The sequence below is a fragment of the Manis javanica genome, chromosome 2 (genome assembly GCF_040802235.1).
Source record: "Manis javanica isolate MJ-LG chromosome 2, MJ_LKY, whole genome shotgun sequence".
NCBI classification, from domain to species: domain Eukaryota; kingdom Metazoa; phylum Chordata; class Mammalia; order Pholidota; family Manidae; genus Manis; species Manis javanica.
The window spans coordinates 123,046,802-123,061,430 of NC_133157.1; the positions used below are offsets into that span (position 1 = coordinate 123,046,802).

Consider the following 14,629-nt stretch of genomic DNA (forward strand, 5'->3'; position numbering starts at 1 on the left):
ATATAGATAGATGTATAGTGGAATTACTTGTTTGGATCTGGAGTCCCAAGTATGAATATTTGTCTTGTTAACTATAGTAAAGAAACCGCATTTGAAATGGAGTCGCGAAGCCCTACGAGGGGACACTCGCATGCATGGGCCACCCTGCTGCCGGCATAACCAGCAGGAAGAAGGAAGACAATTTTTACCTTGAGGATGGAGGACATTTTTCACGTAGAAATTTTATTTCCTGCTTTTAAGAGCAAGAAGGAAGATCCCTCCCTGCCCCAGGAGCCACACATTAACCACTGCCTGCAGCCAAGGAGAAACTACTGCAACTTCTAACTTGTTTTCTCCAATGAACTTTTTTTCAAAACAACCCTCCCAGTTATCTCCTAAAACCTAGTAAAAGCTGATCTTCCCTTTGTTTTATTGCACTTGTCTATGGTTTGCCATAGTTTGATTGTCCTGAATTGCAATTCCTCTGCTATCCCCAAATAAACTCATTTTGTAAACCAAATAACTATCTTACTTTTAAGGTTGACAGACTTCTAACTCAGATGTGCATAAAATGTTGGATATTTTTACTTTCTCTCTCCCCCTGCCTGTAGGAGGAGAGAAATCCACCCTCAGGCATCACTGAGGCTTTGAGTGGAGGCCCTCTTTCCCTGGGGTCATGGAAAAATCCAGGAGGGATTTTAGTGCCCACAGGAGTTAGGGTCTTTTATTCTTCAGCCTGTTGCCTTGACCAGCCCATTGATGCTGATACCATCATATTCCCATAGGATTCTTACAAGGAGAGGGCAGTTTGCTGTGTTATTTACAGAGACAAGCCTGGATTTCAGAATCTGCTGAGGCTGTGGAACCAGGTTCCCAGGGTCCAATAGATGCCTCACATGGCTCCGTCCCTCCAAGAGTGTTCCCTGTGTCCTGGTGCTGCAGGGGCTGCGGCTCAAGTCTCTGAGGCTCCTGAGACCACCAGCCACCACCTCACTCCCCCTCTAGTGCAATCATTCTTCCCTCCAGCTGCTGTGAAAATACCCGCACCCAACCTGGGCCCTCTCCCTTCTCCCTCCAAGGCACTTGGGGTAGATAATGTATTTCCTAAGATTGGGCTTTCACAAAAGACGAGATGAGAGGTTGGTCTTCCAAGAGACCTGCAAATTCCCTTGAGGTAGGAAACACAAAGGGGCTATAGCTGCCTTCTCCAAACAGAGCAGCAGGGGGGAAGAGGTGGGGAGAGGGGAGAACGCAGAAAGCATGAAACGAATATCTCACGAAATACCCTACTATATTGCTTTGCATTCATTCACCTACCGCAAAACCGCATCTTAGCTGCACTTAGATTCCATCTACTCGCAGAAGTGTGAGAGGAGCACCACCCTGGACTATTCAGGCTAAGACAGAACTGGCTCTAACACCAGAAATAATAATAGCGTACCAGGTATTGTTCTGAGAGTCCTGTATTAACCACTAATCCTCACAATGACCTTAGGCAGTAAGTAGGTGCTGTAGATCTAGATCCCTTATTTAAAGTCTTTGGACAAGCTGTTTCAGAATTCAGGATTTTTTGGATTTTGGAAAGGTAAGACAGTGCATGTAATTTATATAACTGCCCAAGAGGGCCTGAAGTAGCTCTCATACAAACTAATGTGCCTTCAATAAAGTAAGTTAATAATCACACCAAGTGGTCTAAATAAAGACTATAAGTAACTGGGAGGCATCTTCTCTCCTCTGTACAATGCAGATGAATATTTAGGCCTTCTAGACACAGTCCAGGACAATCCAGTAATCCCACCTGACTAGGGCACCTGAAGCATCCAGGTATCAAAAGTCAGCCTGATCCTTGGGAACAAGAGCCCAAGAAGCATCCTGAAGGCTTTGCGCACCTAAACGTGTATTTTAAGGACAAAGTCGGTGGATGTCAGGCATACTCGGTTAATTACAGCTAGATGTAAGGCCCCCCCTAACAGCGATCATGGCCTCTAAGGACGCCTGGGACTGCCCTCTTTCTGTGGACGCAGCGACCCCCTGTGGCTCTGGCCTTCTATAGGGACACCCAGGGGAAGACCGGTTCCACACACATTATTGACAGTTTGATTATCACCATCCCACACGGCGGTCACACTGACAAGTCAACGTCACGCGCATTGCCAGGAGTCCGGGCCTTGACCGAGCGGGCGCTGCAGGCTTAGGACACTGAGGAGGCACGCAGGAGAGGGGCGGGGCCTGTGGAGGGGCGGGGACGGCTAGGAGAGCCACGGTGGAGGGCGGGGCCCTCGTCGGGGCGGAGGGGGCGTGGCGGGGCGTGGCGTGCCTCTGCTTTGGGGGCGGGGCCCGGGAAACTCCCCAGCGGAGCCGGGGAGGCCGCGCAACGGTCATCTGAGTGGTGCTGGCCCGGGTCGTCACGCCGCATGTCAACCCGAGTCTCCTTAAGACCCGGTTGTCCAGAACCGTCCCTGGTCATCGTCTGCGTCCGAGTCTGGAGCCATGCCCCAGTGGGCACGATGCCGAAGAAGCAGTGACCCCGAGAGAGGCCGAGCGCGGGCGCCGGGTGAGCCGGGGCAGGAGGCGGACAGGGGCTCAGAGAGGGCGTGGCTCCTTTTCTGCCCTGGAAGCCGTTTCCGCAGTCCCCTCCGGGACCCAGAGCCTTTGGGGATGGCAAGGGGTGGGGCGTCCCCTCCTCTGGGAGGGCTTCCAAGGCACTGAGGAGTCTCATCGGGTGGCAAAAGGCGGCATGGCGGCCGTCCCAAAGTGCTCTTCCCCCCTTTTACCAGCTTGGCTGGCCGCAGGTGACGTCCTGTGTAGGTCGAGAAGGTGGTTTAAGGGTGACATCCTCCCGCAGGTTGGCAATGATTATAGACAGCCAGTCCCTCATTATAAGGGAAGGGGTTAAGGGTACACTTTTGGAAGACAAAAACCACTCCATGCGGAGGATGTATCCCCCGCACACTGACGAACAAGGGACCTCTGGTGGTGGGAGGTGCTGAACAGCTGAAACAAATCTTCACAAATCCTGGTGTCTCAGAGAGCATATGTGTGTGTGAGTGCGTGTGTGTGTATGTACGCATAAGCTGAGAACCCCAGTTGTTTTTTTGCTGTTGGAAATGTGTAAGCTGGAGGCAGTAAACATCGCTAACAGAAAATGAAACGCAGGTTCTGGTCAGGCCTCATCCACCAGGAAAACTGTTGAGTGATAATGTATGCCACAGAACCAATGAGGAATGAAATGGAAAACAGAAGCCTAAAACTGTAAGGTGGTGTTAGGACCTCAAAAGCCTCAGATCTGGTTAAGTGAGGCGGCACTATTAACACAAGGCACTGTCAGCATCCCTTGCTCTTTGTGGAGGAAGAGGAGAGCTAGGGGGTCCTGCCTAACTCCCAGGATGTTCCCAGTTTGTACTGGGCTGAACAGATCCTGGGGCAGAGGCCAAAGCTGGGGACTGCCCTGGAATTGAGAGAACAAGTGACGTTTAAATGTGGCCTGTGAGAGAATACAGTGATTGGAGTCTTCAGAGGGATTGATCTGCTTTTCTACTGGGTCCATTTTAGTGGTTCTTTATATATTGTGTACATTGTAAAAGGAACATCTTTCTTTTTTTTTTTTTGTAACTGACCTCAGGTTGTGTATTATCCTATGAAATACAACTAAACCCTTCAAAAAGAAATTTTATTCTTAAAAGGTATTGGTCATTGTATTGCCTTCCTACTTGGTAATGTAGAAGGGTGACATCCTCCCACAGGTTGGCAATGATTATAGACAGCCAGTCCCTCATTATTGTGGGACAGTGTTGACATCCTAACGTAGGGGTGCATAGATATTCTCTTCTCCACGCCCTACTTTTTCCCCCTTTTATAGAGGGTCCTGTTTGGTATGTTTGTTTAAATCTATGGAATAGGAAAAGGAAGAAATCAAGCTCTTTTAAAAAAAGAGCTTTTGTTTAAAACTTGGACTGTTTGGTATGTTTGTTTAAATCTATGGAATAGGAAAAGGAAGAAATCAAGCTCTTTTAAAAAAATAAAGCATTTCATTAAGAAAAATTATTTTAAAAGTCTTTTTTTCACTTTGATGTGTGCATGAGGATCGAATAATATAATATGTTATGAAATGACATCCAGGTATCTTTGTAGTGTTATGAAAAACAGTACTAGTTCTCAAAATAAGCTTTCAAAGTTGAGTTCAAGAACCTGGAAATGAGTGCTGTAGAACTCTAGAAAAACTGATAATACTTGCATTCAGGGTTTGACCCCCCACACGACAGAAACTGTTTTACAAATGTTAGACTTTAAAATACCAGATTACTATATTTTAATTTCATTATGACACTTGCTGAGAGTCTGCTTTGTGCCAGTCTCTAAGAAGAATAAAATAGGGAACTTGATTAAGTTTGACAGGAAGAAGGACTGGCCTGTGATGATAACAGTACTTTGCAGAGTAAGGTGGAGGGGAGGAGGGGGGACACACAAAGTGCTTTTGGGAGCTCAGACGTAAGAATGGTTCCTGTGACACAGGACATAGATTTGTGCTGGACATTGAGCTGTCCAGTGGGTATTTGCAGGGAAAAAGCAGGGCCAGACATTTCAGGCAGAGCAGAGAACAGATAGAAGGGGAGAAACCAAAGAATGCAGGGAACTGTGAGCCCCTAATGGGCTTGGCACCAAGCAGCATTGTGACAGGAGACGGTACTGGTGGGTAAGTGGAGACTGTAATTTGAAAGGCCATGTTTGTCTTGCTTGGGAGCTGGAACTCTGTGCTGTATGGGAAGGATTTTAAGCAGGGGATGATCTTGTATCAGGGAAGAAAGCACGGAGGTAGTGGGGCTGTAGTGGAAAGAGATGAGAGAGACACTATGGAGGAGGCTAGAACATTCATTTAGCAAGTATTTGTTGAACCTCCGAATATGTCAGGATATTCTAGATGCTGGGAACACAGCAGTGGACAAAAGGCATTCATTCTTCCTTATTGGTAAAATCTTGATGAATCCTGTGTTAACTCACTCTCCTTGTAGTTAAACATCACCTTTGCTGAGAAATGACACATACCAGATCCAGATATGTTGCCTTTTTATTAGAAATTCTGTTACTAGATAGAACCTTGGTTATTCCATAACCTTTGAAGATGTGCAGAAGGATTTATACTGCATCTCTGTGTTTGCCCAACAAAAATAGCTCAAGGTGATACTAAAAACCTTTGAGAATTTGTCTTGCCAATGGGTTTCAGCCTCAGGCAAGATCACTATGGATTCAATGTGACCAAAGAAATGACAGTAGGACATGCTTGGGGTGAAAGGGTTATACCCAACTTTATTTCCACGGTGGCAGGTCAGTCACTAAAATCCTGTTCACTCAGAGCAAGTCTGCTTGCAGCAAGCCGGTCTGTGCCTCTGGGCCCCTCTGCCTGCACAGCCGTCCTCTGGGCCTCTCTGCCCACACAGCCGTCCCAGTCTCTGTCCTCAGCGCTGCCACCACTCCAGCCTCTGCTCTGCTCTCCTGCAGCCTTGCAGCCATGCCACCATGTCAGCCAGAGCACTGGGCAGAGCTCTTTATATGGAGTCAATAACGATGTATTGCCCATACCTTTGTAGTGAGGTAGCCATCCAGGGCCAGGTGAGACAGGAACTTTCATTTTATCCACAACATTTCATGTACGCGCTACTCTGTGATAACTCATAATGATGCCCCCAAAATACTCTAAAATCTTAAATGCCCTTTGAGTTACCAAAAATCTATTAAATTGCTTTTAGTAAAATTTTGGTAGTATTTCATGCTTATGTTTGGCCTATATGCTGACTTCTTATTTACTATGGCATCTGAATCTCCAAATAATTTTTCCTAGCAAGGCTGATAACCAAGAGTTTATTATACCTAGTATAGGCATGTGTGTTAGTGAGGGAGGGTGTTATGGCCGTGACTGTGCTAGGGTACATGTGCTGGGACTGTGGTCTTGTTAGAAGCTTAAGAAAACTTTTCACAGAGTTTTTGAGCCAAAAGCCACCGTAATGCTCATCATTTGCTAGACCAGTGAATAAATCGTTATAAGGTCAAGTGACTTCTGAAGATCACATGTCTGTTAGTGGCACTCAGTGTTGTTTTTACTGTCTCCTTTATCACAATACAGCCTTTTTTCCTCATGTCCTTATAAAATCTGGGCAACCTGACAAAATTAGGAACACCAATACAACAACTAGAACCAGTTTAAGCTTTATTATGGTTGCATCTAAAGGTGTGGTGGGGGTATAAAGGGAAGTCGAGGAGGAAAAATACCTGAATAATTTTCAGGAGAAAATCTGTCTTTTCTTCCCTTCCCACTGCCCTTCCCTTCCCTGTCACCTCTTTTTCTTCCCTTTCTTCTCTCTTAGAAAAACCATTAGTGAGAAATGTGTACATATGATGAAATGAAACCAAACACATCTCTGGATATCTGCTTATATACTTAAAAAAAAATCTGTGTACATTTCCATTTACTTTTACAAAGTATAGTATAATGCCTAAGGAAATTTAATGTTGACAAGTAAATAATACACAGTATGAGGATTTTATCTTTTTGTCTATTACCTTAAATTTTAGTATTGCTCAGCAAAATAAGTAGGAACACTGTTATGTAGTAAAAAACCACTTTTATGAAATGTTAGTGCCGGCATCTCATACTGTGCAAAGATGAATTGTATAGAAAGCCAGAAGCTGGCTTTACTCAAATAATTTTTATAAAAATTATTGTATGCATAAAAATCCAAATTATTTTCCTGGAGAAGACTAAAGCAGTCTGTTGTAGTCACCTAGTGCTAAGAGGGCACCCTTCAGCATTAGACCTCTTTCGTAAATGAATTAGGAATATAGATGCCTTCAGAAGGTTCGCAATTGAATCTAATGCTTTATTAGTGTTTTCACTTTGTAAAATCACCACCATCCTCAAGGAATTTCACAAGAATGCTTTTTCATTTTGCTAGCTTTCCAGGGAGATGTCATGCAGGCTGTAGCGCCTGGGTCCACTCTCCTGTCAACAGCACTGTCTCTGATGACCTACAAGGCCCTTCAGGCCTAAGCAGGTCCGTGTGTTTGGTTGCATTTTACTCCAGGTGCACTGAGCAAGCTCTCATGGATGTTAGGACACAGCATCCTAGAGAGGGTGCTTCTCTTTCTTCATCTCCCAGTGACTCAGTGACTCTGCAGTTCCTCCTGGAAAGACTTATTAGCATCATCTTAACGAAATATGAGAAAGAAAATGTTTGCCTGTAGCATGTAGCATGTAGGTAGTCATTACAAGAGATTTCTGTGTTTGCCCAGGTGGTAGCCATACAGAAGTGGAGCTGGGATATACTCATCTATCATATTTATGTCCCCATTAAAACCCTGCTACAAAATAACGTGGTATGCTTAAAATTGTCTCAGAATATGAAATAAATAAGTAAGATTTCTTAGTCTTTTTAGTGTGCTTTGCAAAATTATTGCCTATCAAAAGCCTAACTGTTAAGTAGTACTTTACTATATTACAGGGCTGGATTTTAGAAAATCGTCCTTGATATGTGGTTGTGCCTCTTATAACATAACCTTGGATGAGCTATAAAACTGTGAGCTCAGCTTTAGGTCCTGTGGATTAAAGATGGCGGGGTGAGAGGAGAGACAGAGAACTCCTCCCCAAACCCCATATAATATAAAAATATACTTAATACAACTAATCCTAAAAGAGCAACAGGACAGAAGGCTTTGCCAGACTGCATACATCTTGAGAACAGAGCAGACCTCACAAAACAGGGTAACGTACCAAAGCCTTGAACGGGTGGGACCCAAGCCCCTCCCTGACTCCAGCTCATCAGTGGGAGGAAGAGAAACAGCACGGGGAGGCGGTGGAAGCGTAGGATTGCTGAGAACCCTGCCTGGAGATCTGCTGTGGGAGCACAAACTTACTTTGCATGGTTATCTGGAGATTAGTGGTATTGGAAAGCTAAGACAGGTGGAATACTTGGAGAAACTGAAATTCCAGCCATTTGTGGAGAACAGGGATCCACATCTGGCTGCTCTGGAACAAAGGAAAGACAGGCGGTCTGAGAGGCTTCCTACCAATGACAGGGCTGCTAAAGGGGTGGGGACTGCATGGAGCTTGCTGCTCGGGAGAACAGATAGGTGGACAAGGTTGTTTGGGTATGCTCTGCCCAGCGGGTTGGGAACTTTCAGGAACTTCAGGTACTCCATCCCTCTGTCTGCCTACTCGGCTCCAAGGCCCCTCACTGTGATCATGCTGCGCCTTCCTCCTGGCCTGCTGGCACCAGCTTGCAAACTGGCAGTCCCTGCCCTGGCGTCAGGCCAGTCAGGGAGGCTCCACCTGTGGCAGCTACAGACGCAAAGCACAGAGGCTTACACCTGTGTGCTTGGCCCACTGGATCTGACAGTGGAGACAGGCACCGCAGCCGGGAAGCAGCAAACAGCTCTTTCCTATCCCCAGGCACCAGTGCTGCTCCCCTGTGACCCCGGACATCGCTCCATAGGTTGAGCAGCTCCAGACATTAGAGCTTCTGGGCACTAGAGGACACCAAATACAAATATGAAATGTCAAAGGAAACTGGTTCCAACTAAAATCTCACAAACACTAGAAAAAGGATGAAGTAAAACTGAACTCACCAATCTTCCTGAAAGAGAGTTCAAAATAAAAATCATAAACATCCTCATGGTGGTACAGAAAAATATTCAAGAACTCAGGCATGAATTTAAGACAGATTCAATTATTAAGAAATTCTGTATCTGAAATGAAACATACAATAGTGGAATTTAAAAGCAGATTAGATGTAGTAGAAGAGACAGTAAATGGACTACAAATTAGAGAACAAGAATACAAAGAAGCTGAGGCACAAAGAGAAAAAAGGATCTCTAGGAATGAAAGAATATTGAGAGAACTGTGTGACCAATCCAAACAGAACAATATTTGCATTATAGGGGTACCAGAAGAAGAGAGAGAAAAAGGGATAGAAAGTGTCTTTAAGGAGGTAATTGTGCAAAACTTCCCAAACCTGAGGAAGAAGAAAGTGTCCCAGGCCATGGGGGTGCACAGATCTCCCAACACAAGGCACCCAAGAAAGACAACATCAAGACATATAATAATTAAAATGTAACAGATCAAGGATAAGGGCAGACTTTTAAAAGCAGCTAGAGAGAGCAAAAAGATCACCTACAAAGGAAAACCTATCAGGCTATCATCAGACTTGTCAAAAGAAACCTTACAGCAAGAAGGGAGTGGCATGATATATTTAATGCAATGATGCAGAAGGGCCTTGAACCAAGAATACTCTACACGGCAAGATTATCATTTAAATTTTAAGGAAGGATTAAACAATTTTCAGATAAGGTAAAGCTGAGAGAATTTACCTCCCACAAACCACTTCTACAGTGTATTTTGGAGGGACCGCTATAGATGGAAGTGTTCTTAAGGCTAAATAGCTGTCATCAGGGGAAATAAAACCACAGTAAATAAAGTAGAAGAATTAATTACTAAGCAGATGCAAAATCAAATCAACTACAATCAAAGTCAATCAAGGGATAGACAAAGAGTACAGAATCTGATACCTAATATATAAAGAATGGACGAGAAAGAACAAGGAAAAAAAAACCCTTTAGGTTGTGTTTGTAATAGCATATGAAATGAGTTAAATTAGACTGTTAGATTGTAAGGGAATTACCCTTGAACCTTTGGTAACCATGAATATAAAGCCTGCAATGGCAATAAATACATACCTATTGATAATTACCCTAAATGTAAATGGTCTGAATGCACCAATCAAAAGACATAGAGTCACTGAATGGATAAAAAACAAGAGCCATCTGTATGCTGCCTACAAGAGACTTACTTCAAACCCAAAGACATACACAGAGTAAAAGTGAAGGGATGGAAAAAGATATTTCCTGCAAATAGGGAGAAAAAAATCAGGTGTTGCAGTACTTTTAACAGACAAAATAGAATTCAAAACAAAGTAACAAGAGACAAAGAAGGACATTACATGATGATAAAGGGGTTTCTCCAACAAGAGGATATAACCACTATAAATATCTATGCAGGAACCACAAAAGACCCCGAATATCCAGAGCAATCCTGAGAGGGAAGAATAAAGTAGGGGAATTATGCTCCCTGACTTCAAGCTCTACTACAAAGCCACAGTAATCAAGACAATTTGGTACTGGCACAAGAACAGACCCATAGACCAGTGGAACAGACTAGAGAGTCCAGATATAAACCCAAGCATATATGGTCAATTAATAGATGATAAAGGAGCCATGGATATACAATGGGGAAATGACAGCCTCTTGCCAACAGCTGATGTCAGCAAAACTGGACAGCTACATGTAAGAGAATGAAACTGGATTATTGTCTAACCCCGTACAGAAAAGTAAACTCAAAATGGATCAAAGGCCTGAATGTACGTCAGAAAACCATAAAACTTTTAGAAAAAAAGTATAGGCAAAAATCTCTTGGACATAAATATGAGCAACTTCTTCATGAACATATCTCCCTGGGCATGAGAAACAAAAGCAAAAATGAACAAGTGGGACTGTATCAAACTAAAAAGCTTCTGTACAGCAAAGGATACCATCAGTAGAACAAAAAGACATCCTGCAGTATGGGAGAATATATTCATAAATGACAGATCTGATAAAGGGTTGACATCCAAAATGTATAGAGAGCTCACACACCTCAATAAACAAAAAGCAAATAATCCAATAAAAAATGGGCAGAGGATCTGAACAGACAGTTCTCCAAAGAAGAAATTCAGATAGTCAACAGACAGAAGAAAAGATGCTCCACATTGGTAGTCATCAGGGAAATCCAAATTAATCCCACGATACCACCTCACACCAGTTAGGATGGCCAACATCCAAAAGACAAAGAACAACAAATGTTGGCAAAGATGTGGAGAAAGGGGAATCCTCCTACACTGCTGGTGGGAATGTAAACTAGTTCAACCATTGTGGAAAGCAGTATGGTGGTTCCTCAGAAGACTCAGAATAGAAATACCATTTGACCCAGGAATTCCACTCTTAGGAATTTACCCTAAGAATGCAGGATCCCAGTTTGAAAAAGACATATGCACTCCTGTATTTATTGCAGCACTATTTACAATAGCCAAGAAATGGAGGCAACCTAAGTGTCCATCAGTGGATGAATGGATAAAGAATATGTGGTACATATACACAATGGAATACTATTCAGCCATAAGAAGGAAACAAATCCTACCATTTGCAGCAACATGGATGGAGCTGGAGGATATTACGCTCAGTGAAATAAGCCAGGTGGAGAAAGACAAGTATCAAATGATTTCACTCATATGTGGAGTATAAGAACAAAGAAAAAAACTGAAGGAACAAAACAGCAGCAGACTCACAGAATCCAGGAATGGACTAACAGTTACCAAAGGAAAGGGGTCTGGGGAGGATGGGTGGGAAGGGAGGGATAAGGGGGAAAACTGGGCATTATGATTAGCACACATAATGTAGGGGTTTGGGGACATGGGGAAGGCAGTATATACACAGAAGACAAGTAATGATGCTATCACATCTTACAATGCTGATGGACAGTGACTGTAATGGGGTATGTAGGGGAGACTTGATAATAGGGGGAGTCTAGTAACCATAATGTTGTTCAAGTAATTGTACATTAACGATATCTATCTATCTATCTATCTATCTATCTATCTATCTATCTATCTATCTATCTATATATATATATATATGCATCCAACACAGGAGCACCTACATATGTGAAACAAATACTAACAGAATTAAACGGGGAAATAGAATGCAATGCATTCATTTTAGGAGACTTCAACACACCACTCTCTCCAAAGGACAGATCAAACAAACAGAAAATAAATAAGGAGACAAAGGAACAACACATTAGAACAGTTGGACCTAACAGACCCCTACAGAAACACTCCACCCAGAAGCAGTAGGATACACATTCTTTTCAAGTGCACATGGGATATTTTCAAGAATAGGTCAAATACTAGGCCACAAGAAGAGCCTCAGTAAATTTACAAAGATTGAAATTTTACCAACCAGCTTCTCAGATCACAAAGGTATGAAACTAGAAATAAATTACACAAAATGAAAAAGCCCACAAACACATGGAGGCTTAATATAACATGCTCTTACATAATCAATGGATCAATGACTGAATAAAAACAAAAAGATCAGCAATAAATGGAGACAAATGACAACAATAATTCAATACCACAAAATCTGTGGGAAGCAGCAAAGGCAGTGCTAACAGGGAAGTATATTGCAGTCCAGGCCTACCTCAGGAAAAAAGAATAATCCCTTAATAAGAAAAAATAAGAAGTAGACCATGCAGTTTAAAAAAACTACTGTGAACTCAGTTCCATCAACTGTAAAATAACTACTTAGTTGAATTTTAGTGAGGGTAGAAAACATGTCTGGTGTCGTGATTCAGCACATAGTAAACATTCAGAAATACGTTCTCCTCTTCTCCAAAAATACAAGAAATAAAATGTGAAGGTTTTTAACAGGTTTCTTGAGATAGAATTCACATGCTCTACAATTCACCCAAAATATGGAGCTTTGAGCTTCAGATTAAAGATTTGTGTGGAAGAATCAATTTAATGATCCTTTGCCCATATCTACAGATATGTATTTATATAAATATATAGGAACCCTATTGAATTGCTTGTGTTAGAATTCCCAAGCATCATATCATGCCTTTCTCTGCTCCTCCATTTCCCAGCTCTTCACGGTACCCCTTTATACACAGACACACACAGTCACACTGAAGCTAAGATATACCTTTCTGTTTAAAAGGAAAAATGTTCTAAATATAATTGGAGAGAAAGTAGGCAACTTTTGGAACACTTACTAGTAATTGCTAATGGAACTGTGGGGACCCCATGTAGAAGGGGACAGCTACAATTTCAGCTTGTGACTTTTCCATAGATACTGCTGCCATGTCCCACCCCAACCACTTAGCTGCCCGACTAAGAAGGGGGACAGCCCCCAATGAAACCACAGAAAATGGACCCCCAAATCTGGCTCACCCAAACCTGGACACGTTCACCCCAGAAGAGCTGCTACAGCAGATGAAAGAACTCCTAACTGAAAACCATCAGCTGAAAGGTGAGCAGCACCTTGCCCACCCGCCGGCCATGTTTCTCCATTCACCTGGGGCCTTCATGAGTGGAATCCCTTCGCTATAGGCTTGTGGGCAAACTGCCTTCTCTGTTTCCCTCAGGGGAGAAAAAGAACAGAATTTAGCATTTGATAAGGCTAAAATTCTTTCCATTATTTATACTTGGATACAGGTAACAATAAAAAGTACTTTCTCTATCTCAAGGAAATGGCATAATGACAGTCCAGTGAAAAGGAAAAGGGAAAAAAGGATGCTGTTATTACAGAGTTATTCCTCAATATTATTTGTTAAGAGAAAGCATTCTGGTGTCTCAAACCATGTCTTTTGGCAGGACCAGTGTTTGAATATGTCCTCTAGTATTTGTGCCACAGTGGAAGACCCAAATCAATTTTTATTTTCTGGTGACTTTTGAGGACTAGAAATGACATTAGACTCGCTAGTCTAGCCTGGAAGTAAAAACCACTTATTCGTTTGCCGGAGTCCAGCTCCAGTCGAGGTGTGGGTTACGAAGGAAAGGACAGCGTCGGCAAGTGAGGAGATGAGTGAGGAGACGAAACACCCAGTTAAGGTTGTAACATCTCCTGACATCAAGCGGCAGGGTTTTTATTTTTATATCTTCTTAAGGTTTACATAATGTTACACGTTCTCTTTGATCATGGATGGTACAATGTTTTTTCCTTTCAGTTTTTGTATAATTCTGGCTTATTACAGATGTTATCATTTTTTTGAACAGCTTTCTTATAACATCTAATGTTTAACTTTCCCTTAACCTTTTTGGCCAGAGATGTAGGTTACGTGCTAGGTGCTAGACAGGAAATGGCATAAGACAGCATGTGGGCTAAGCGTGTGGGCTATGATTTTTACTTATAAGCATGTAAAATTATATAGAGTTTAAGATATGTGTCTAAGGCTATATAAAGTTTAAGCAGGTTATATAAAATTCAAGCTATATGTCTTCTGGTTATTAAATGTAGTATTAATTAAATCTTATCCTACACATGTGGGTTTAGGCTTACATCTAAAGTCTAGGGATGGTACTCCTATCACCCATTCAACATTCTTACAAATACAATAAAAACACCTTATTCTTTCATAATATTCATTCCACAATTTCAGATGTTTACACCTTCCCTCCTGCATCTACAGGCACCAGGGCCTTGCAGTCCTCTTTATCCTTTATATAATAACACTAAATCTGCTCTTGCTACCTTACCATTAATATAATAATATTTTATCATAAATTCATTATACACTTTTATATGTGGGATATTTATAAATATAAATTTTCCTGTTTTGCTCATAAATTCTTTCTATGAGGGGGATACCAGAGGTGTCTTCTAATATTATAAGCAACATAAGGGGGGCCCTGGGCAGTGGGGACTATTAATCTTTATTACTTTGCTGTTTCATATAAATTTCTTGGGAAAATGGTTTTTTTTATGGGGGTTTTTCTATGGCCCAGTTTACCATAACTCCTGGTTAATCATGTTTGAATTGTTACAAAAGGAGGAACAAACTGCATTTAGT

General features: G+C 42.3%; 1 protein-coding gene and 1 non-coding gene across 20 annotated transcripts in view; one reads left to right on the forward strand and one right to left on the reverse strand.

Moving 5' to 3' along the window:
- The first annotated feature begins 2,300 nt into the window (after positions 1-2,300).
- Positions 2,301-14,629, forward strand: part of LOC108400206 (WASH complex subunit 5) — a 109,294-nt gene continuing 96,965 nt past the window's right edge. For all 19 annotated transcript variants that reach the window (XR_012128080.1, XR_012128076.1, XR_012128070.1 and 16 more), the window contains exon 1: positions 2,301-2,533. This is a non-coding gene — a transcript (WASH complex subunit 5). The remainder of the gene's footprint in view (positions 2,534-14,629) is intronic.
- Positions 12,911-14,629, reverse strand: part of LOC108391900 (serine/threonine-protein kinase TAO1-like) — a 112,051-nt gene continuing 110,332 nt past the window's right edge. Inside the window, exon 18 of the mRNA XM_073229308.1 lies at positions 12,911-13,199. Coding sequence (XP_073085409.1) covers positions 13,164-13,199 — 36 coding nt within the window. The 3' untranslated portion in view covers positions 12,911-13,163. The remainder of the gene's footprint in view (positions 13,200-14,629) is intronic.